The sequence below is a fragment of the Drosophila bipectinata genome, chromosome 3R (assembly GCF_030179905.1).
Source record: "Drosophila bipectinata strain 14024-0381.07 chromosome 3R, DbipHiC1v2, whole genome shotgun sequence".
Lineage (NCBI taxonomy): Eukaryota > Metazoa > Arthropoda > Insecta > Diptera > Drosophilidae > Drosophila > Drosophila bipectinata.
The window spans coordinates 25,961,013-25,983,747 of NC_091739.1; the positions used below are offsets into that span (position 1 = coordinate 25,961,013).

At 43.4% G+C, this 22,735-nt stretch overlaps 5 protein-coding genes across 6 annotated transcripts in view; 4 read left to right on the forward strand and 1 right to left on the reverse strand.

The window, feature by feature from the left end:
* Nucleotides 1-472: 472 nt before the first annotated feature.
* Nucleotides 473-3,588, forward strand: LOC108122246 (uncharacterized). Its single transcript, XM_017236811.3, has 3 exons — nucleotides 473-1,067; nucleotides 1,126-2,394; nucleotides 2,446-3,588. Exons 1-3 carry the CDS (start codon nucleotides 637-639, stop codon nucleotides 3,494-3,496), a joined length of 2,751 nt encoding a protein of 916 aa, XP_017092300.2. The 5' UTR covers nucleotides 473-636; the 3' UTR covers nucleotides 3,497-3,588.
* Nucleotides 3,589-4,808: 1,220 nt separating this feature from the next.
* On the forward strand, nucleotides 4,809-8,558 carry Ppi1 (Protein phosphatase 1c interacting protein 1). Its single transcript, XM_017236795.3, has 4 exons — nucleotides 4,809-5,559; nucleotides 5,621-5,780; nucleotides 5,849-6,269; nucleotides 6,337-8,558. Exons 1-4 carry the CDS (start codon nucleotides 4,983-4,985, stop codon nucleotides 8,428-8,430), a joined length of 3,252 nt encoding a protein of 1,083 aa, XP_017092284.2. The 5' UTR covers nucleotides 4,809-4,982; the 3' UTR covers nucleotides 8,431-8,558.
* Nucleotides 8,559-8,979: 421 nt separating this feature from the next.
* On the forward strand, nucleotides 8,980-10,166 carry LOC108121881 (uncharacterized). The gene is made up of 3 exons (XM_017236186.3): nucleotides 8,980-9,711; nucleotides 9,770-9,911; nucleotides 9,970-10,166. The coding sequence occupies exons 1-3, from the start codon at nucleotides 9,123-9,125 to the stop codon at nucleotides 10,133-10,135; spliced, it is 897 nt and encodes a 298-aa protein (XP_017091675.3). The 5' UTR covers nucleotides 8,980-9,122; the 3' UTR covers nucleotides 10,136-10,166.
* A 658-nt stretch (nucleotides 10,167-10,824) lies between these two features.
* Nucleotides 10,825-11,937, forward strand: LOC108121880 (uncharacterized). Its single transcript, XM_017236185.3, has 3 exons — nucleotides 10,825-11,099; nucleotides 11,155-11,461; nucleotides 11,521-11,937. Exons 1-3 carry the CDS (start codon nucleotides 10,854-10,856, stop codon nucleotides 11,859-11,861), a joined length of 894 nt encoding a protein of 297 aa, XP_017091674.2. The 5' UTR covers nucleotides 10,825-10,853; the 3' UTR covers nucleotides 11,862-11,937.
* A 251-nt stretch (nucleotides 11,938-12,188) lies between these two features.
* Nucleotides 12,189-22,735, reverse strand: part of sima (HIF-1 transcription factor component sima) — a 65,154-nt gene continuing 54,607 nt past the window's right edge. For both annotated transcript variants that reach the window (XM_017236207.3, XM_017236206.3), the window contains exons 11-12: nucleotides 21,922-22,571; nucleotides 12,189-13,843 (exon numbers count right to left, since the gene is read on the reverse strand). In XM_017236207.3, coding sequence (XP_017091696.2) covers nucleotides 13,229-13,843; nucleotides 21,922-22,571 — 1,265 coding nt within the window. In that variant the 3' untranslated portion in view covers nucleotides 12,189-13,228. The remainder of the gene's footprint in view (nucleotides 13,844-21,921; nucleotides 22,572-22,735) is intronic.

A 22,735-nucleotide genomic window follows, 5' to 3' on the forward strand; every position in this document is an offset into this window, starting at 1 on the left:
AGTTGGAATCTTGCCTCTTAGGTAAGGTATTTATAGAACAGGTGAAGGTGGCCGGTCGGTGTTATATAGTCGCATATATGTGTCACCTATGTGAACCTTGAGCTTGTAGATTGCAAAATTCTTGATAAGAAATTGGTAAAAATATTTAGCAGCTGGCGAAACCCAGTGACCTCTTCCTATTTTGGATTAGGTTTACGTAAAGCTTGGATGTTATTGTTACTTTTAGAAAGTGTATATTAAACAGATTATACTTTAAACCACATAATGGCTTGTCTTAACTTTATCTGGCAATTGCGATAAGGGTAAAAGTTAGTCGAAAGTCTACTTTTATGCCTAGGGAGCTCTATCTGAGATTTCTTCATTATCAGTTTCTTTTAACACATATTTCTTACATTTTTTTTTATTTCGATATATAGTAGCCTCTGAAATTTATTCAAAAAACCCCAAATACTGGCTGGTTACAACTTCAATAACATCCGATTCTTTGTACACACCGGTTTTATTTAGACTCCGGTATTATTTCCGGTATAATATTTTTTAATAAATTGGTATTTGTTTTAGCCAAATCGTAGACAGTAAAGTAAATTCCAGAATAGATATAAGAGATTGGCAGCCAGAAATCTGAGAGCGGGCGCCATGGTGCAGACGTACTTCTTCGACGCCATCCTGGTGACCTCCAGCTTGCCATTGCCACGCCTCACAGCGACGAGTGTGACGGCGGGCGGAAACCACGTCTACTCCATTCGGGTGTTCAATGACTTCGAGGAGTTGCCCATGGAACGACTGTTCGTGGAGGAGTTCCCGCCGTATCCGCTGGTCCAGTTCACGGCCAGTCCCTGCGATCTGATCGGCTCCCTGACCACCAGGGGCGTTTGTGTGGGCCTGAAACAGAACGACGAGATGTTGGGCATGGGCAATTTCAAGGTGGGAGCTGGAATCCTGCGCCAGCTCACAGAACCCTCTTTCCTTGTTACCCAAAGCGTCATGGTGGATTTGGTCATGGACAAGAAGGTGGTGGGCGTGGTGGAGCTTATTATAAAGCTGTCCAGCTCGGATCCAGATATAAAGTAAGTTATAGAAGCAGGGAAATATCTTAACAGTAGTGAAATCCTTTATCCTTCTAAGTCACGGTCTTCTGCCGTTTGGCTGCTATGATGTGTGCCGTCCAGTGGAGAAATCCATCAACAAAAAGGACATTATCTTTACTCTGGGTCGATCGGAGAAGTGTGCCACCAATACTTGTATTACGGACGAGCGCCTGATGTCCCATGCCGGTGCGCCTTTCCAGTGCCCCCATGTCCAGGCAAAGGGCAAGGATACTGAGGGCGGTGGTGGTGGTGCTGGCCAAAGTTGTGGTTGCTATGTGGCAGGAATGCAGTTGCCCAAAGATGTAAACACGGAGAAGAAGAGGGAAAAGGCCACCCTGAGGAAACTGATCGACGAACTGAATCTGGACAAAATCAAGGTACCCACTCCCCCATGCAGCCACCAGCAGTCCCGCCAGTGGCACTGCAAATGCTCCCAGCCACCAGAGTCCACCAGCACTGACACTTCGTCCTCTGATCCTGGCCCTCTGTCTAAAAGGGCGGCCAGGAAGCGAAAGGCTTTGTCCTTGACGGCATCCAGGGAGCAGCAGACTCGCAGAAAGATCCTCGGCAAGTGTCCAGCAAGTCAGCCGAATTTGTTAAGCGTACCGTACAAGCCACCGACCCTTTGCCAGCTCTGTCAGTCTGACATTAGCTGGCTGCCCAAAGTCTCAGCCTGCCCCTATTGTGGCTACAAGAACTTCGATGACATTCCGCCCAGTGAGGAAGAGTACGATCTTACTGCCACGGCCCAGCAGCTGCTGAGGGACTGTCTTCGCAAGGAAAAATGCAAAAACAGTTCCAGCGAAGAGGATAAGGACGATCTGGTTGCTGCTAGGCAACTGGGAAATCAAGAAGATCCCAATCTGCCGAAAACCTGTGGCTGCATGGGTGGGAAGCCATGCACCCGATGTCGCATCCGCAAGCTCTGTGACAACTTTTTCAAGGAAGGCGAGTGCAAGGCCCAGATCCTTCCTCAGGCCCAAGCCCAGGCATCTCCGGTCACCAAAGTTGAAATGGTGCCGAAGAAAACCCCCTCGACGACCTCCCAGCGACAACAGCAACTTATATCCATCTTCACGGAAATGCGGAACATGTACAGCAGAAAGAAAGGAGCCTCCGAGGAGGAGGCTCAGGCGGAAAAACAGAAAAAGGAGTGCGATGCCGCATGCTACAACACCAAGTCGGCCAAGGCTCGGAGGAAAGCCAGGAGGTCCTTGGCTAAAGCCCTCAAGGAAATCGACCTGGCCTATCCCAAACCACCCAAGATGAGTAGCAGAAAAAAGAAACATCGCCCCCGTTCCAAATAGTAGGTTTCAACATTTACTCTTAGACTAAGTTACTTAATTCTCTCCTTTAGCTACACCTTCCTGAAGTCTAAACCCCGTGCTCCCAAGCCCCGGATAGGTCATGTGGACTGCATTACGGACAGCAGCTATACCGGCTACTGCAAAGTGCCCTGCAACATGGGCTGGATGTGGACCAAGTGCGAAATGGCTCGCTACAAGTCCTGGCGGCCCGGTGCCATTTCCAAGCCCATCCGCCAGATGATGGCCTACTTCCTCAAGGACTATCCCTTGGATAACTTGTGCCTATCGCGCTATCACTATCGGCGCCGCAGGTGCGAGCCCAAGGATCCAGAGGAGGAGCTCGTGCAGCACCCCACTCTCCATATTAGCCGCAAAGGCGATGAGTACATCATTACCTTGCGTCCTCTAAAGGACCCCAGATCGCTGGCCGTCAGTGCTAACCCGTACGCTAATATGAAGCCAGTGGTGTTCCGGATTACCAAAGACCCCATGGCAGCGGCCCTGCGGGAGATGAAAGTGTCGCTGCAGGAGAAGGGATTTGCCCCCTGCAGCTGTGGACGTCCGGTGGCCAGCTGCTTCTGTCGGTCTCATATCGACAAGAAGAGGATTCAGTATGAACTGGAGAAGCTGTGCCAACAACGAGGATGGCAGGATAACTCGGATACATTCGTCTACTCCACCAATAGTGACGACGATGAGAGTGAAAACGAGTACGAGTTTGGGGTTACTCCGCCGGCTGGCGTCATCAAGCCCGAACGTAATTGCAGGCCAGACAGAGCCCACGCAGAAACCCAGTACATGGACACGGACTGGGCTGCACCCAATATGTTCCCCCATCCGGCCAGCATGCTCGTCCAGTTCGACAGCTGTGCCATGGGAGAGCGCAAGAACTTCTTCCCCTGGCTCTTTGGGAAGGGAAACATTCATGCCCCGCCCAAGAAGCCCAAGATGAGGAACAAGCCAAAGAAGAAGGAAAGAATACCTTTGGGAGGCCACAGAGCTAAAGGTGGTTTTGTAGACCCCCAATACTTCAACAACCCTACGCCTCTTAACAGGCCTTGGCACAAATCGAACTATCCAGAAAATGTGAAAATGTACTAAATATCAGATGTAGTTTGTTCCAACTACGTTTCTAAATTTAATCTGACCGCTGGCCTGGCGCTTAGCTCTTAAAATAAAATTATAGAAGCTTCTATGGTAACTGTTTTTATTTGGGTATATATTTGGGTATATATTATTGAAGGCTAGTTCTCGAAGATTTATCGCATCGATTTATTCCATCGGGTGGAAAAATGAGTGATGACTTTTCAATATTTTTATTATTCATCATTGGATTTTAAAAGGGAATATCATTATCAACTCATAGTTTAAACAGCCTTCAATTTGCAATAAAAGTTCATAAAAGTCAAGAAATAAAATTTGGGATACATTTTTGGCCAAAATCATGATGTTACCCCTTTGAAAATTTTCGAAAATTGGGTAAAAATTTAAGATTGACATGTTTTGATTGTGGGTAATAGTACTCGAAGATACAAGATTGAGAAGGTACGACCTTCGCCAATCGCATTATTTTTGACAAAAATATTGCACTTTCCCTGAAAAAAATCTATAGTCACCATGTTGACCAAGTAAGGATTATTGGGTGGCTAAAATGCGAGATTTTGAAACACCTTTTAGTCAATATTTCAGCCAATTCGTATCGGATAAGTAAAAGGAACACCATTTACAAATCAGGGATCCTAGTAGCTTCGACCTGAACCAAAATATTGTGAAAATCGAGAAATTAAATTTTGGGTAGATTTTTGGCCAAAATCATGATGTTACCCCTTTGAAAATTTTCGAAAATTGGGTCAAATTTTAGTTGCGCAGGTTTTGATAAATATTGATGCTACTTGAAGAAATAAGAAAGGAAAGGCATACCGTTGGTCGATCCGTCAAATATTAGCCAAGTTATGGCGAATTCCCTTAAATAATTTTAGAATATGCAAATAAAATTTCATGGATAGATTTTAAGCTTCCCTTCGATCTCTATCTGAAGTATACAATTTTTGGTCGATATTAACCGAAATCAAGATAAAACAGTAAAGATAGTAAAAGTTTTTCCTTTTGCAATTCCGAATAGGAAATTGTAATACGAAACGGCTGAAATATAAGCTAAGAAGTTCCTCTTAGGTTTCGATTTGAAATTTAAAAAATGTTTTGGGCTTATTTTTAAAGAATTCGATGGGTATTTTACAATGTGATTGATTTTTTTTTTAAATGGGAGGTAAATTTTAATATTAAAAGTATGAATAGTTTCCATGTTTACCAAAACCTATAGTAACCATTGAAATTTATACTCCTCAAAATAAAATTCACAAACAAAGAATGCTTTGAGTTTAAATTTCAACCCTACTTCGAAAACTTCCTCTCTACTTTTCTCATTCTCTATTGAAAGTTCAGGTCGATCGCTTCAGGCCCAGGCCCCGTATAAATTAGTTTCATTTATGTGAATTTTTTGTGGCATTGCTCGCGATAGATATTTAAAATTATTTGTGCAACGAAATTTTTTATACTCGTGGACGATATCGAATAATCAGCGACTACGATGGCAGACAAGGCGGCCGAAAACAAGGCCGCAGAGGAGGCGCAGCTGCAGATGGATAAGAAGCCACCGCCACCCAAGCCAGTGGATGAGAAGCCCCAGATAAACTGGGACTCCTACTGGAAGAATGGGGCCAAGATAAGCTACAAAATGACCAAAACTAAGGATGAGTACATGACCTGCTCGGTTAAGAAGAGTAAGGCCGAGCAGGAAAAGTCTCCAAAGAAACCCATCTGCTGCTCTGGCTGCCCTGTGAAGGATCGGGATAATGTCTACACTCCAAAGTGTCCATCAAAGGGCCAAAAGGGCAAGGCCAACAAGCCCTACATGAACTGCTTTGCCTGCAACATAGTCTGCCAAAAATTGGACATGCCCGGGTGGGAGTTTGAGTGCCGGGATCAACTGGAGATCCGGGTGAATGTCTGCAAGGGATGCAAAGTGGTTTTGGATGCGAGCCGCATCAATGTGAACTGCCTGCCCAACGAGATGTCTGCAACGTTCTCCATGGAGCCCGAGTGCCTGCAAAGGCAACTTATGGAGGGCATAAACATAGCACTTGTCTACATGAGGAAGGAAATAGGTGAGACTACCCTCCTAGATAAGAGCATCGTCAGAGATTTACTTGGCAAACACCCTATTAGGTCGAGGCTGCTATTTCATACCAGATGCAGTCATATACCGCATGACCCACAACCTCTCGGAAATCGTCCATGACGGAGAGGTGGAACTCACCTGCAAGGGGTGCACCGTCGGCTTTTGTCGCGTCCGCATTTCCTTGCTGATGAAGTGCCAAAACTTACAGTAAGTACGCTCCATGTGGGCCTGAACCTCCAGCTGCCTGAATGCGATCGCCCCTGAACTTACAATAGAGTTGCGGAACATGGATGGGCGGAACGGTTGGCGGGCGGCCAAGATGGTGGCAGTTCCTCCCCCCAGACTAGGAGCACGATTGGTACCTGGTCTCGATGTTTGGATAGAAGTCGCTCGTGGACCTCCGCGGAAGTCAACGATCTGCGGGAGTGTGGCAGTTCTTGTAGGAGTGGAGCTCCCAGGAGTACCTTCTCCTGGCCATCCTCCGAAATCGCGGATGTCCGGCTTTGCGGCGGCTCCACGTTGCAGACGCAGGAAGAGCCGTGCAGTTCCTCCGCCAGCTCCTCCAGCCTCAACGAAGAAACCCTTTGCGGATCTTGCAATAAAAACATAGAAACCAACGTGGACCCCGAGGATGCGGCCTTTATGGAGCCCAAGACCTCTGCACCGTCCTGTAATCCCGATTTCTGCGCTGCCCAGGTATCATATAAACACAGAATCTTGAAGATCGACGATTTTTTCAGCATATAACCCATTAACCTTTCAGGCTGAAGATGGAAGGCTTGTTGACATGGCAGGACCCTTTCCCGTCCGCAAATGCCCCAAGGACGACGGTTTCTGCTTGACTTTCGACTCTCCCCCAGGGCCGTCGGCCCAGTTCTCCGCCGATATGCAATCGCCATTGGGTGAAGGAACCATCAACCGCTTGGGTCAGAAGGTGTCGTCGCCAATCCTCAAGCAGATGCACATAAGCAGCATCAAGTCCTGTATGCTCTGCGGCGAAGACGTTTCTTGGATGCCCAAGGTAGCGGCGTGTCCGTACTGTGGGTACAAGGCTGTGCCAGACTTCATGGAGAAGCCCTACGACGAGGAAGCCACGGCTGAGAAGATTCTCTACGACCATTTGGACAATCAGGCGGAGGATTTCGATATGGGCTCTGTGGAAGGATGTCCCGCGCAGAAAGTTCAAATGGAAAACGATCGTACCTCGGAAGCCTTTGAAGCGGTGGTGCGGGACTATCAGCTACTGAAACGAAGCATTCGCGAATCCTCAAGGATGAAAGCATGTCAGTCCGCTGTTCAAAAACCAATCAATCCAGAGCCAGTTGAGGAGCAGAAGCCGCCAAACCTGGCCAAGGTCTTTGCCGAGCTCAAGAGCTTGTTCAAAGCGAAGACCACAGAGGAAGCTAAGAACCAGAAGATCCAGGACATATGCAATGAAGCCTGCAACATGGCCAGGTTGCACGGTAAAAAATCCAAGAGCCATCGTGTGGCTGCGGATCGGAAACAAGGTGGAGTAGCGGCTGAGTCAGAAAAGGACCCCTGCTCAGACCCCAAACCGCCAAAGAGACGAAGGCGCAAGCCAAAACTACCATACAAGTCCCGCTACTACTCCATGTACAAGCCTAGGGAGCGACCCAGCAAGCCACCTTGCCTCCCCGAGAGCACAAAGATACCCGGCCACATGGGCTGGCTGTGGACGGCCCATCCGCTGGCCTCCAAGCCTGGCTGGCGACCAGGAGCTATTAGGCGCTCCATACGCGACCTGATGAGCTACTTCCTGGTCGACTACCCGGTAGACAGCATACCCGTGTCCAAGTACATGTCGTACTACAAGAACAAAAATGGACCAAGGACTCCGCCGCCGGAAAAGAAAGAGAATCTGGTGCAAGTGCCCACGCTGCATATCGAGAAGAAGAACGACATCTTCACCATCACCCTGAGGCCCTTGAAAGATGCCGCAACCTTGGCAAAGTCTGCCAATCCATATGTCAAGATGAAGCCCGTCCAGTTCCGGATCGTGAAGAACCCCTTGATGAAGGAGCTGCGTGATCTGAAGCGGTGCCTCAAGGGTATAGGCTTCAGCAAGTGCACCTGCCACAAGCCGGTGATGCAGTGCTACTGCCGGAGTTTCGTGGACAAGAAGCGTCTGATCTACCATTTGCGGAAGGAGTGCGAGCAGCGAAAGATGGACTCCTGCGAGGATGACCTAGTCTTATCGGAGACCTCGGACAGCGAGGCAGAGTTCGAGTTCGGGGTCACGCCGCCAGCTGGCCTTATGCGTCCGGAGCGGCTGAAGAGCTCTCACATTAAGCACACGGAGACCCAGTACGACGAGAATGACTGGGCCCATCCGAGCAGCTTCCCTCATCCACCGACTTCTCTGGCCCAATTCTGCGGCTGTGTGATGGGCGAACGCCAAAAGCCCCACACTTGGATCTACGGCAAGGGTGTCATAGACCCCCCACCGAAAACTCCCAGGATGAAGAATCCTACCCAGAAAAAGCCAGCAAAGAAGCGTCAGGCTGGAGGCTTCGTTCCGCAGCCCATAGAAGAATTTTTACCTCACGAACTGTCACGCTACCCCGGAAGGAAATCCCGGAAAACTCACTACCGTTACATGGGTCCACAGAATTACAAACCACCGGATTATTCTACAGACTCTGAGCTTCCACTGAGCGGCACCCACATGAAGCTCCTGGATAGAGCTGCTTTTCCACCAACAGCTCCCCAGCGCCGGGAGCCCTGGGCTAGGGAGCTAGAGAATATGCTCGAGCGGAAGAAGATCCAGCGCAGGACCCGGAGGATGGTACGCTTCGACAACACCCTGGTGCCACACTCCTCAGACCTGCAGATGTAGATAAAACCCATTTCCATCATCATCACAGGACTGTAGCCAACCATTATCCTATCCATAAGCCAACCATGTCCCGACAAATAAGTATTCATGTAAAATTTCTAGTTTTAAATAAACGAGAAATTTGTAAATTTTGGTTTTTATTCGGTGCTGAAGACAATAACATATAATTCATGGTCATATCTTCCAAACTTTTCTCACATAAGGTCATAACACCAACACAACTCTGATTTGTTTATCTAACCTTAACACTTTAACGCCCTCTCAACTTCCAAGATACTTACTATGAGTGCTCTTATTGCTTAATCCAACTTTTGTTTATCTAACCTTTGGTACATTATCAACGGCATATGATTGTATAAGCAGAGACAATATGCAAATTTTCCAGTCCACAGTTTTTCACAAATGTCTTTCTAATAGGTTGAGTTTTCATTGCATTCCCTGTACCTATTTTTTCGTTCCGGACTGTTGCCTGTGCTCTTCCAGAAGCTCTATCAGATGTTGGCTTAAACTTGTTGAATCACTTCTTTAAGTTGGCATGTTTGGCTTTCCTTGTCCTTTCTTTGCAAAATTTCTTATCGTTATTCAATCAATCGTTGCCCATTTCCCTAAGCAAGTCCCAGAAAATCGCACTACACGAAGCGTTAAAGTCGAGCCTCCGTCTTACGCTTTTAGTTTCTGGCTTTTCTGGCTAAATGAATATCATGGCATGGTTGCCGGAGCGTGGGCCATGTAGTTCTGCGACTCTTTCGAGCCAAGCTCAGTCGCCTCCTAGCCGGCAACGAGGCCACATCATGTGGTTGGTTCGGATCTTGTACTTTGGCCTATTTCTGTTAATGGGTTACCATGGAGAAAGCGTTGATGGGAGATCGGATGTTATCATCTCGAACTATGGAGAATTGTACGGAAACTCAACAGGCACCAGATGGTTTAGATTTCGTGACTTTGAACCCCGACATCTGGAGATCGAAATTCCGGAAATGGAGAATCGCGAAGGCTACCGTGAAGGACGAGGCTTCCACTTCCATGCCAGTGGCGAGGATGTCAGCGTGGAACTGGAGTTCATTGTACCGTTTGCCAAAATTCCGGTCAAGAGGAGCATGAATTTGGCCCGCGATGCAGTCCAGAGTATTTTAAACCTGAGAACAGGAGCAATCCTGAATACAGCTGTTGTGGTGGCTGCCGGAGCAGTAATAGCTGCTGTGGTGCGTCTGGTTTTGGCGCCTCTAGTGGTTACAAGCATAGGTAATGGATATGGCTACAAATCGGACTCAGAAAGAGGCAGTAAGTAATCAGGAATAAGTCTAAAATAGAGCAAAAGTTTATCTAACTCTATCCTTAGTGCGTCGTCTAACCGATGTTGTGGAATCCCAGCTGGAGGAGCATAATATTGATATGTCCGTGTGCATACAGCGTTGGCTCTGCCAATATCTGCAGAAGAACCTTTCCGTCGGATACTCCAGGGTTCTTAATGTGCTAACTAAGTAAATTATATTTTATGATAATAAAGGCCATAACACTATATTAAAATATTATTTTCAGTGCACCTTGGCTGCATCCATATGTGAATGGAACAGCGGTGTTCCATGCCATCGAGACTTCACAAAACAATCGAAGTTGCAGTCACACTTATCATCAATGTCGTTGGCAGAACCACTGGACATCGGGAGGTGCTATACCCCAAATAATGAAATTCTTCAATGGATAACAACTAGATCTTAAAAATTATTCTGTAGTTGTTAATATTTAATTTATTTATCAGTAACTGTAAGCGATTTATTTATTAATAAATAAAAGTAGAAAACAAAAACCTAAAATTATTCTTCATTTTCAAGAGCAACTTCTCTGGATAGTTTTTCCTGCAAACTCTTATTTTCTTATGTAATGAAAATGCCGGTAAATTGGATTAATTTTCTCCAAATTAGTAAAGGTAGTCATAATACGTATCTTCCGCTTTCATCTGGCCCGATACTTCCCTCGGCTAATCGTTTTCGCACCTTCGAGCTGCTTATGTCACACTTCCCCTACTTTGTTGCATTTTGCGACAAAAGACAAGAGTGGGAACTAGAGTCAAATATTAAAATTGTTGCAGGCAGAGGGCAGCCAAGCGGCAATACACTTAGAAAAATATTTTATTATATATTTATTTTATTAAATAATAATTTTAAATACTTTTTAAAAGGGCTTACAAACCGTATGATGAAGAATATAATGATTATTTTTGAAACAATTTTTTTATTAATAATATATTATCTTTAAAACTTCATATAAAATGTAAGTAATTTCTCGAAATGCACAGAAGACTACTCATCGAAGTGGAAAACATTTTGGTAAAAGAGAAAGAAGAGTTTTGTTGGTGACACCGACTGGGAAATTGATTCAAATGCTCGGCAGCCATCTACCCGGACGGATCTCTTGGCGGAAAAATGAAACTTTGGTATCTCACCTGTGTTCTCGTGGCCAGCTTTGCCGTTATTTGGGCCGCCAGCGGAGAAGAGGAGTCAGAGGAGCAGGAAGAAACAGAAGCTTCAAAGCTACCAAGACAACAGCCTGGCCAAGGATTCAAGATCATATCCTTCGATGCCGTGGGTAAGAATATTGCTCTGGGCCTGGACTATCTGGTGCCTTTTCTCGAGGTTCCTGTCAAGCGAAAGCGAAATGCTCCACCAAAGGTGAGATAAATTATTTTATTTTTTTATAGATTAAGAAATTTAAAACATTTTTTAGCCACTTGTGATTGTAAATTCCGCTGCCTTGCTTAGCTGTGGACTTGTGGCAGCAGGAGGTATTTTTGTGGGTCATTTAATACGCAGTTTGGGTCTGGAGGCCATCACAGGAGATGCTCATCGTCCCATTTTCGGAAATTCCAGCAATCACAAGCCCAAGTCCTCCGAAGAAGTGACAACTACCACAATACCTCCACCCAGTTCTGGTAATGCCACATCTCGGGGTATGTTTGAAAATGACTTTGGTCTGCCAAAAATATTCGAAAACTTTAAGTTAGTTTACAAAAATGAAACTGGAGATCGCGTGGGTAAGTCAAATATTTAACTATCTTCTTTATTTATTTAGTTAATTTTTAAATTTTTTTAGCCACCAGCCTTCCAAATATTTTAAGCACTATTGAGAGAACCTTTATCAAAAACGATGTTGATCTTTCCACCTGCCTTCTTAAATCCATTTGTACTTTGACACGCAAGGCAGGCGACCGGGTTCGCCAGGGTGAGGCTACGGATATAGAGCAATTGCTGGACAATGCTACCAGTTGGTCCTGGCTGTTGTCCTTGCTGGAACAGTCTGCCTTCCGAGAGGCCATCGATGCGGGAAAGGTTGCTGGAATACATCACTGCTCTGCCAAATATCCAGAATGCAAATGGTCTGTCCCCGAGGAGAAAATTCTGGAGCTAGTGCGCAATAATGTCCAATTTAAATAGGAATTTAGGCTTCAAATACTTACCCTACATACTTACTACTTGTCTAAGAGCATAGCTTCAAAATTAGAATACTTTTAATAGTGCTTTAACTATTTTAAGACCCTCAACAGCTATTTCATTCAAATTGTAATAAACGTGTACCTGTTCTCTACATGTATAATACACGTTACACTCTAATGTATGTATCTTGCTTCTCTCGAATACCAGTAGATGGCGCCAAATACATCTGGTAGTTTGTAGATATTACTTATTTCATCTTTTCGCTTATAATCTTTAAATCCTGAAAAAGAATTTCACCAGCCACCCAAAATAACAAAACTTTAATAGTTTTTCTGCATGCAACTTTCATTGAATTATTTTTATATTTATTTGCCAATTAAAATTAAAAACAAACTGAATTAAAACACTGAACATTGATTGAATTTGGATTTAAGCAAGCAAACATTTTGTTTTGTATGATGCGCCTTAAACAGAACTAAAACTAGTTTACATAAAAGAATCGGTAATCGAAATAGTCAAGAGAAATCGATAAGTGATTGAAAAATATGATCGACACAAAGTTAATTAATAGAAATGCACAAAGTATATTATATCCTGAAGTTAAGATCAAAAGAAACGGATAGATGTTTTTACTTAACTTTTACTTATTAAAATTAAAATATTATAATTACTACAAATTTGTGTTGTATGTAGTACTTGAAAACATTGAAAATAATTACTTAAAAAACTAAGTTTTACATATTTTTATAAATTTTTTTTTTGTTTTTTTTCCTCTTTTTTTAATATTTGTAAAACATGATCAAAAACTTTTTTTTTGTCGTCACAGCTTTTGCGCTTGAAAGTTATAAAAAGAATACAACCATCACCAAAAACTTGTTTGAGCCTTCCAGCAAAAACTATGAACATTTTTTTTAAAATTTGTTTTGTAAAAGATATTTTTTTCTCTGTTTTTCCATTTAGCATTGATAACCCGCTTTTTTCTTGTTTTTTTTCCATATTTTTTGGGTAAATGGTCTGCATGGAGAAAAAACTTTAAGACTAAATTACATACATGTATATTCTTCTGTTCTAGGCAGTTAACGTGGCTACAAAACTATTCCAATGTGTTTAACCCTTCCTGTTTATTTTTTTCCTTTTTTTCTGTTTCGGGTCATAGGTTAGCTTGGGTGTCCTTTGAGGGTGTTGGGGGATGGTCTTGTCAGGTTTCGTTGTGCGGGGGGTAGTCCTACTTTCTTGCAAGGCTCAAAGTCAATCTTTTGGTTAGCTTTATCTTCGATTCACCGTCTAATTTCAATGTTTTCCTCCTCTCAAACTAAACGAAAATAAAAGGTCCTTTGTGAAAATGCATGCTAAGCTGTAACGATTCTCTAGGCAATCCCTGGCCAGCCCAGGACTTGCTCCAACTGGTTATCGGTGAACTCGAAGCCGCCCTCGCCCATGATGTAGTCGTCGTTGCACAGGTCCATCATTGCCGGTGTGTGGAGCAGAGGATTGCTGCTGTCCAGGAACGATATCGATGTCTTCCTGCTCGGGGCATTGTTACTGCCGGCTCCTTCTAGCTCCTCCTCCTGCTGCTGTTCGAGGGGCGGTGGTGCGGTGGGTTCACCCAACTCACTGGCACTGGTGTTTCCAGGAATCCTCTTGCGAGGCGACGACCCCGATGCCCCATCCACCAGGCTGTTCTCATCGATGCCGCTGTCGCTGGAGGCATCTGTGTCGCAGGCCGTTAAGCCCGGCGGCACCGAATCGTCCAAGGACACCACAGATCCTGCATCGTTGTCACCGCCTTCACCTCCGGCATCGGAGCCTCCGAAAACTGGTGACAGTTGGAAGTTTGTGCCGCTGATTAGTGGATTATTGTTGTAATTCCTGAGCACCGCAGATGTGGAAGTGTGGCAGTGCAGAGGAATGCCATATTTTCCCAAATTGGGGGACTGGTCCAGGGAGTTGTCATCTATCATCATTGGTTCGGTTTCACAGTCCTGTTTTATGGGGAATGGATAGAAAAGAGAATACAACAAAAATTAAATTAGTATATTTAATAATAATGATAATGAATCATGAAAACACCACACAGCTCTGAAAGGTTCTTTAAGAAAAATGATTATTATTACAATTTGTCTTTAATGGATCGATTTTCATAACTGGCTTGCTTTAAATCTAAACCTATTGGTATTCATAACGTAAATCGCTTACAATTAAAATTACAATTAAATTTTAAGTAGCGTAATCATTGCGTAAATTAAATTAACCAATTTGCAGCTTAATTACTCCCAAAATCCCCATCGAACTGACACTCCCAGGGGTATGAAACATTCCTGTACTGTTCCTCCCTCGCTACTATTTCTATTTCTATGCAAATTCCCTGCCTCCACAGCTATTAACTCGATGAAACCTGGCGAAAATCGAGCAGAAAAACTGGGCTAATTCCGGAGTCATGAAGATGTTTAAAGTCACTCGAAGAGGCTCAAGACCTAGGTCCCAGTGGAAAAGCCCCGGGAAAGCAAAGCAGTGAAAAGCCATGCTGGGAAAGTGTCCAACCAAAAGCATTCAAGGGGAGAGAGATGGAAGCCGAATAAATTACAGAAGCCTGTAATAAATCATATTTTAATGATGCTTGGGAATGGGTCCTGCTGCTCGAGCAGTACGACTTCTCCCAGTGAAACAGAATCCAGCGGCGGGACATTATTATGATGTGGATTTCGGATTGACACAAAGAACGCCCCCACTCAGCCACGGAGACCAGTCACAGTAACCAGTGGAGTCTCTGTCCCGCCAGACATAAAAAGTGACAGGAAGTGGGGAATATATCAGTTTCGAAGGCTGTCAAGCTGCCGCCTGCATTTGGAATACACTGAAAGTAATGAAGAGTATTTGGAACTTAGCTCCGACCAACTAAGTCTGAATTGATTGACTTATTTTTGGAGTGTTTCTCTGACAGCGGCCCATGACGAAGATACTCGCAAATATGCCAAAAATTACCCCTACTTTAGTGCTGTGATGATGACCAATGGACAAGGGTTCAAGTGCAGTCTATTGAACTTGACACAGCCCCGCCCCGACCCATTGCAGCAATCACAAATTGCAGAAATTATAGACTGAAAGCGAAAGTGCTGAAAGTTGAGCGATGAACAAACAAGACATTGAACAAAGAAAAGTGAAAGGCAAGAGATCTGTCTTGGAAACAGAACGAAAATAATAAATACTCCCACCTCGGGGTATAGTAATAGCCGAGAAAACATGTTCCTTGTAAGCAAGCCTGTCGGCTACGGGGCGTATGCGTAACGAAAATGGTGAAAAATTCTGATGGCACGCGCTCAGCCCCCCGAGGACATCGATGCCTCCCACTGCCACCTTCAGAAATGCCAAGTGAAGGAGCCGTGTAATAGGTTTATTGTTTGATATATTGTATAGCACAGGCAGTCCAGGCAGAAGAGACCTGCCAAAGGTCTCTGGCTCAATTTTGGGCATTGCCTTCTGCCTAATATTCTCTAATAAATTATTAAAAGGGAATGGCTGGCAAGTAAAACGAAACTATTAGATAGAAGACACCGCCGGACACAAAGGTTTCCGGGGAAAGCATTATAATAATTGGCAGAACTGCGTCGCTGCCATTTCGTTTTCTTACTGCCGCATTGTTCCGCCTTCCTTTGATATCCTTGCTGGTTCTTCTGCGACTTTATGGCGGATTTCCTTGGCATTCTGCTGAGCTGTGCAGGCCCGTCGTTTAAAGCCGACTAATTGGATTTTTGCTTTTTATGGCATCGCATTTCATCGACGCCTCAACGTGCTACACGTGCCACGCCCAACTGCGTCCCCTACAACACAACAAAAGCAATTACAGCTAAACTTTGGGCCTTTTACTTTTGCAGGAAAATTTCTGCAGAAAAATCTGCTGTCACCGCATAATAATTGGGGCTAAAGTAGGCAACAAATGTGCCGCACAGCCACCATTATGGTGGGGCAGGACGTTTAAATTCGACTCCGTTGCGCAACGACTCCTGGGAGTTGAAAAACACTTGAAACGCAATTGCTGCAGGCACGAAAGGATTCGTAACGAGGTGAAATTGAAATTGGAAACTGAAGCGGCTCCCAGGAAATCAATAAACAATAAACTTGAGCAACTCGTAGCCAAGCCAAGCCATAGCAAGTGGAGCAGTCAGACGACAACGTGGCGTATACGTAATGCAATTTTCGTCAGGCATATTTTGGGGGCCGACGCTTGTGCGGAATTTAATTTCGTCTCAGCGCTCGTGTGTGACGAAAATTTGTCATTTATTTAGAGGCTCAAGTTCAGGCAGAAAAGAAAGATTTAAATTTGGGCAGACAAGTGAAAATCTCAGGCACACCCGAAAGATAAGAGGGAAAGTTATATAAACACATATATATATATAATATATGTATATTTGTGTGCTTGGCATACTTAAGTGCTGTATCCTACTAAAGGGAATAAAACAGGGACAAGAAAACAATAATGAAGTCGGATACTCAAGTTCCAGGCAACTTGATTAGCTGGCAGCATCATTTATTCCAATCAAAAGATTTTAATAAATTGCCAGTCAGTCGGTCGGTGGGTCGATGGGTGGATCGGTCCAAGGCAAATACAATATATACAATGGAGATTAATCAATTCCCAGGCTGGATGGCCTGTCAATACAAATATGCTCGAGGGCCGGGCCAATGTATGCACATAAATCGAAAACTCTGCGGATAACCAAAAAGATGGGAAAAGTTCTAAACACCCGCCAGTCGAATACCCCACCTCCTTGAGATAAAAACACAATATACCAGTAACTGATATCCTTATCTCCTTCATAGACATATATATCCTTGTGTCAGTTGTTTGGGGTTTGACTTTATTCTTTTATTGGATTTACTAAAATATTTATTAAAAGTTTATTAAAATACTTTATAATCCAGATATCATATCAGATGACATATCGTATCGTACTACATTCGCATGTATATGTATAAGTTGCTTGACATCTTGTATCTTTTTTTATCTTGTATCTTGTATATATATATTTATTAATGTATATAGGTGTATATATGTATAATATTGCATACTTTGCGGCGTTTAAACACTAGTTTTGTGGCCTTACTTAGCTGATCGATTCGATTCGAGTCTAATTCAAGGCTAGTTTCGCTCTATGCTTTTTTTTTTGGGTTTGAATTACACTAAACCTGTGGTGTGTGTGTGGGTCTGGAGGTATTCTCGGTGTTTTGTGTCTCTAAAGGCGAAAGGCCTGCCAAAGGCGAAAGGTTCAAGAGATTTGTTGGCATGGCAAATAAAAGTAATGCCCCATGAAAATGACTCTTCATTTAGTGCTTGCCACTTTGACAAATGAGTCGCAGGGCGAAAGGTTACATTGCCACTGCAACCTGTTGCTGGTGCTTCTGCTACTGCCAGCAATCATAATATAATTTTACATAATGTCTGGTCAATTAATCAAGGCGAAACGAGAGCAAGAGTAGAACTCCGAATGAACTTCACAACTGGCAGGAGGGAATGACTCTTCAGCTGGAGCTCCAGAGCTGGAGCATTAATCAAAATCAGCCAGCCGCCAAATCAACTGCAATGGCGCACAAAGTGCTCGTCACCTTCGCCTTGACTTTGCCACATCCTTGCTTTATCCTTTTCAGTTATGATGAGTTGACTAAATCAAGAGCTATAGTAAACGGATATGTCGTGTGTCTGTGTTCAGTGTTGTGTTTCCAAATATATTGTATATTCGCTCACATGGCTAATAAATCTGTATTGGGGATCTGGGATTGGGGATGACTCACAAAATTGCACTAAATTTACTCTTTATTTTGTCGATTTACTTTACTGAAGCATTTTTTCCGAGGTATGTATTTCTTTTAATTTGTATTGCTGCGGACGCACATAAGTAGACTATAAAAATTACACAACATTTAGTTTTTAATTTATAGTTTTTAGTTTAATTTAATTGCCCTAGACTTGTGCTAGCTTTTAATTTAGTTTAGTTTAGTCTAGTTTAGGATTTAGGTTTTAGAATTTAGGCTTTAGATTAGTTGCTGGGCTGTTCTAGTTTAGTTAATTCCCTTTGCTATAAATGCGAGACACACACAACAAGAACTGGAGGTAGTAAAAAACGCTCGTTTATCAAAGGGTCGCACACAACATTCACTAAGGTGTATTGAACTATCAAAAGTCGGAATAGGTTTAGGTTAATGCTTTAGGCTTAGGTAGGTATGTATGTATATTTTAGTTAATGTTTATATGTATACACGAGGTATGTAAGTAAGAGCCGTGGAGGGCGTGATGCCCTCGACGGACTACACGATCGTACTTATGCATGTACTGAGGTATATGTGGTATATTTGTGGTATTGTATGTACTTTCTGTTCGATACTCGATTTTGCACTCCATGTCGATAAAGCTACCCAACTTCCCATCTCATTTCCAATATCCGATTTCCGATTTCCTATGCCAATCCATCTTTGATCCTTGTACATAACGCGAATAATGCAATTGAACTAAACGTGATTGGGATCTGTGTGATCATCTAATACAAAGTCGTTATTGTTATTGTTATCGTTAGTCGATTCGAATTTGACTTGCTTGGGGGCTCTCGTTAATCCTATATATATTCTCGATATCATAGCTAAGTACTAGGCAGACGATTACTGACTACCACCCTACTGTTTAGTTTAGTTTAGTTAAAGCCACATCGATTAATTTTTATTTCCTTTAGAGTTGTCTGGTGTTCTAGCCTTCCTCGTTCCTATTTACATTCATGCTTAGATCTATGTATATAAGTTCCGCGCTATGTGTATATAATTTTTCAGAGTTTTCGGCTCGCAGTCTTTTCGGGCTATTCATAATTATTCAAATACATTCTCAAGTCAGCCCCATTTCTGGAGCTCTGACTGTAAGTGATTATCGAGAGGAATATATACTATATATATATAATGTATATGCTAAGTTGTCAGCTATTTGTCTAGTTTTAGTTTCTCTACAGATTGCTTCTCATTTTCCATTTTCTTTTTTCTAACAATAAAATTTCCTAAATGGGCGCCTTGGTTTATTTTCTTTAATATTTTGTTTTGGCATTTGTTTCGTTGAGGTGTTTATCTATATATTTGCGTTAATATTGCTGGCTGATCCGGAGGTAGTTTCGGTTTCAGTTTCAGTTGTTCGTTCGATATTTTTTATTTTGCCACACGAGGTAGATGCGGTTACGATCGGTTCTATCTGGCAAATTTCAACTATTTTTCCTATTTGTTTTAATGTTCCCGTGAAGCTGTTCCTTTCCTGGCCTGGCAAACAGAACAAAACAACACAAAACAAAAAGTAAATAAAGTAAATGATGCATAGAAGCCCCTCTAAGTAGGCAGCAAATATTTAACCACGTAGGCACACACACTCATACTAATACACACATGTGTCGCCTGAGAATAATGCAAATTGGGATTCCGGCGGGTAGATGCTGCAGCCAATTACGCCGCACGGAGGACGACGGTCGGCAGGATTCATTAATGCAGGAAACCTTCGCATTACGGAAAAGAGCCGCACCAGCCGTGACGCAAAAGTCCGCCCCCAGAGTGGCTAGTAGTGGGTGGTAGGCTCGTGTTGGCCATAAAAAAGCTACCGTGGTGGAGCAGTAGGCCCAGACCCGCCTGGAACCCGGGAACTTTGTACATAAGAGACACGTGCCAACACTACCAAAGAGAAACGGGAGGAAGAGAAAGGCTCTTCGGCTGGGAAAGTGAAAGTCAAAGGGAGAGTGAAAGTTGGAGAGGTCCTCCTCGCTCAAGGAGGAAGAGCGTCAGCTGTGCGCAGTGTAGGCTGGCAAAGGATAGACCGAATTCCAAAGGAGAGCCGGAGGTGCAAAATCAATACAAATGGGAAGCTTGAATGCGGCACGCGTTGGAGGCCTGGGACTTATCGGAATGCTAAGGAGGGGCAGTGGCAGGGATTATTGGGCGAGCGGTAGGCCTGAGACCGGAATCCCAACTCAATGGCCTGCCAAAGTAGTGTCAATAGTGGGTGTCCCGTCATTTTAAATTCTCTCTGAAAGTTGCGTGTCTTAGGTATACCCTCTACATATATATTTGTATATAGTATTTGCCAGCAGGATATTTATGATCAGGACTCTTATACATATTTATATATCGATGTGCGCCAGACACGCCATAGTACGCCAAAGTTAATTAAGCTGCCAAGCCAGCCTGGCGACACAATGAGGAATATGTTGGGATATAAAAAGCGAAGCCACCCACTCACGCACTCATACACACACTCAAATACATACTCACACTGACCTATGTAGGTCAGTAAAGGATAACAAAATCAATAAATCCTTTTAAATATTTAAACACCAAAACCAACACAAAAATCATACAAAAATCAAAACAAAAACATCAGTTTGTAATATTTTGTGGTTTTTTTCATTCGGTTTTTTGGAGAAAGCACTTCTCCGTCGTTTATGATTCATAGTTCTTATCCAACTAATGGCTAAATAAAAACAAAACAAAGGAACTACTAACTAAACTAAAACAACTAATAAACTAATAAGAATAAGAATCGAAAGCTCCTGCCAGGCTAAAGCTTCTGTGGCGACCCGAGGTTTGATCTATATACGCTCTATATATCTCTATCATCTATGGCTAGATATATGCTAACTCTATATATATATATATATATTTTCTTATGCATGTGTGTGTGCGTATCTGAGAGAACGCCTGCAACACGAGGATTGTTCTTTAATTGCTAATAGTTTTTCTATGTGTATGTGTTGTGTTTTTTAATATTTTTTTTTTTAGTTCTTGACTTTCGATTAGAACTAGTGTGCATATTCTTCTAGCTTACAGTTGCTTCTTCCTTGTATTCTCTATAGGGATTTGTAGTTTCCATCTTCCGTCTCTATATTTTTGTTATTTTTGTACCTTCAGCGCTCGAATTTCGGTTTTCAATTTTGCTACTTTTCTTTCACAAACTTTGACAATTTACATTTTTCTTCGATTATCTTTGATTTTCCGCAACAAAAAAGCTCAACCAAAATGAATTCCAAAACAAACGCTTATCCCTGCACTCACTGCAATCACTCCTCCAATATCCTTTCTCAGTCAAAGCTTACACATCTAACAAATTGCTCGAATATTTTGTAACAGAAAGCAAAGGGTTAGTTAGTTAAGAAAAAAATTAAAAACCTGATGAACCTGACCGGAAACTCAATCAACAAAAGCAAATGCTATCACAGTAAAAAAAACTTAAAGTTGCCGTATTTGAATTTTATATATTGTAGTTTACAATTTTATTGCAATCGTTCTTTTATCTTTTTTTGTTTCTTTTTATATTTTTACTCTAAACTCTCGGTCTGCGTCTGCGATTGCGATTCCGATTTCGATTTAGATCCAATGTGATGCCTTTCTATCTATATCCTCGCATCGAAATCGCGACTATAACTATAATCCTAGCGCTCCTCGTATGTACAACAGAATCGGTAGAAGATTTAACAACGTGCTTAGCTTACTGGCTTAGGGTCAAAACTTAAAAAGAAATCAACAAATCGCGCCAAGCTAAAACTTAAGATTAGGATCCTCCATCGACCGACATTCAAGTCGGTTCGGTTAGCACTATTTTAAAAATAGTCTAAAAAAATTTATAATTTTTAAAGTCCACTCTCTTACACATCTAGACTAGAGCTATCCGCCATACAAACTAACTACTAATTAACTAGCAACTATCGTACTCTATCGGGACTACAAAAATGGACTAAACTTAGCCCTCTCGCTGCGGGAGGAGGGAGGTTGCAGAGGTTGCTCTGTTTGGTTACAGTTTACACTTTACGGTTTACAATTTATGGTTAATAGTTTACAATCTTCTAGCTGATGTAGTGTAGTATAGTTCTCTATATAAAATCGATCCATTTACAAAGACAAATTGTAGTAATGGGCTTGTCCTTAAGCCTAACAATCCTTTGAGAGGCGGGTGATGCTGGCTGGCTGACCGAGCCAAGGTCTAGCTTCTAGCTTAGACCTTGGCCAGCAGCTTCTTGGGTCGCATCGGCACAATGCAGTAGCCGGCACTTACATCGCGTCCACTGACCAGCAGGTTCTTCAGCACCGAGTTGGATTGCTGTTGCTGCTGTTGTTGTTGCTGCTTCTGCTGCTTGGACTCCGTCGCCTGCTGCCAGCGATCGTTGCCCTGCCGCTTGCCAGCCTGCGCCTGCAGCTGGGCGGGATCCTTGCCGATCAGCTGCTGCAGGAGCTGGGGCGACTGCACGTCCAGGCAGATGGTTCCGCTCTTCAATCTCTTCGACTCCACCGGATTACCGCCAGCTGTCGCGCTATTCAGATGCCGCTTGTTTCCATGCTGCTGCTGGGGAATCACATTAACCTTGGCCAGTCGAGGCTGCGTCGTGGGTTTGCTTTCCACCAGCCGGATGGTGGCCTTGGTGGTCACTGGCGCAATGCTGGCTCCATTCAGAATCTTCAGAGCCGGCTGCTGCAGCTGCTCCTGTTGCTGCTGTTGCTGCAATAATCCCTTGCTGTTTTGGATGGTGATCAATGGCACGGCGTTCAGAATGATATTCTGCTGCTGGTGTTGCTGTTGCAACTGCTGGTGCTGCTGTTGCAGCAACTGGATGGTGGTCACCTTGCAGGGGGCAGGTGAGGCGGCAGGACTCACTGGAGCCTCAGCCACGTTCATCTGCAACAGATCCCAGCAGTCCAGGTTGGTAGCTAAAATGGGAGATATAATTATTTTTAATTAGAATTTCAGGTAGGAAAAAATACACTCTCCTGACGCTAATGTCGAAAAATGTGCCGGCTAATCCTCAGAATTTATTGAATAAAACGCTAGCCAAATTAATTCCTTTGCCCATGACATTGGTGCTAATTTAAAA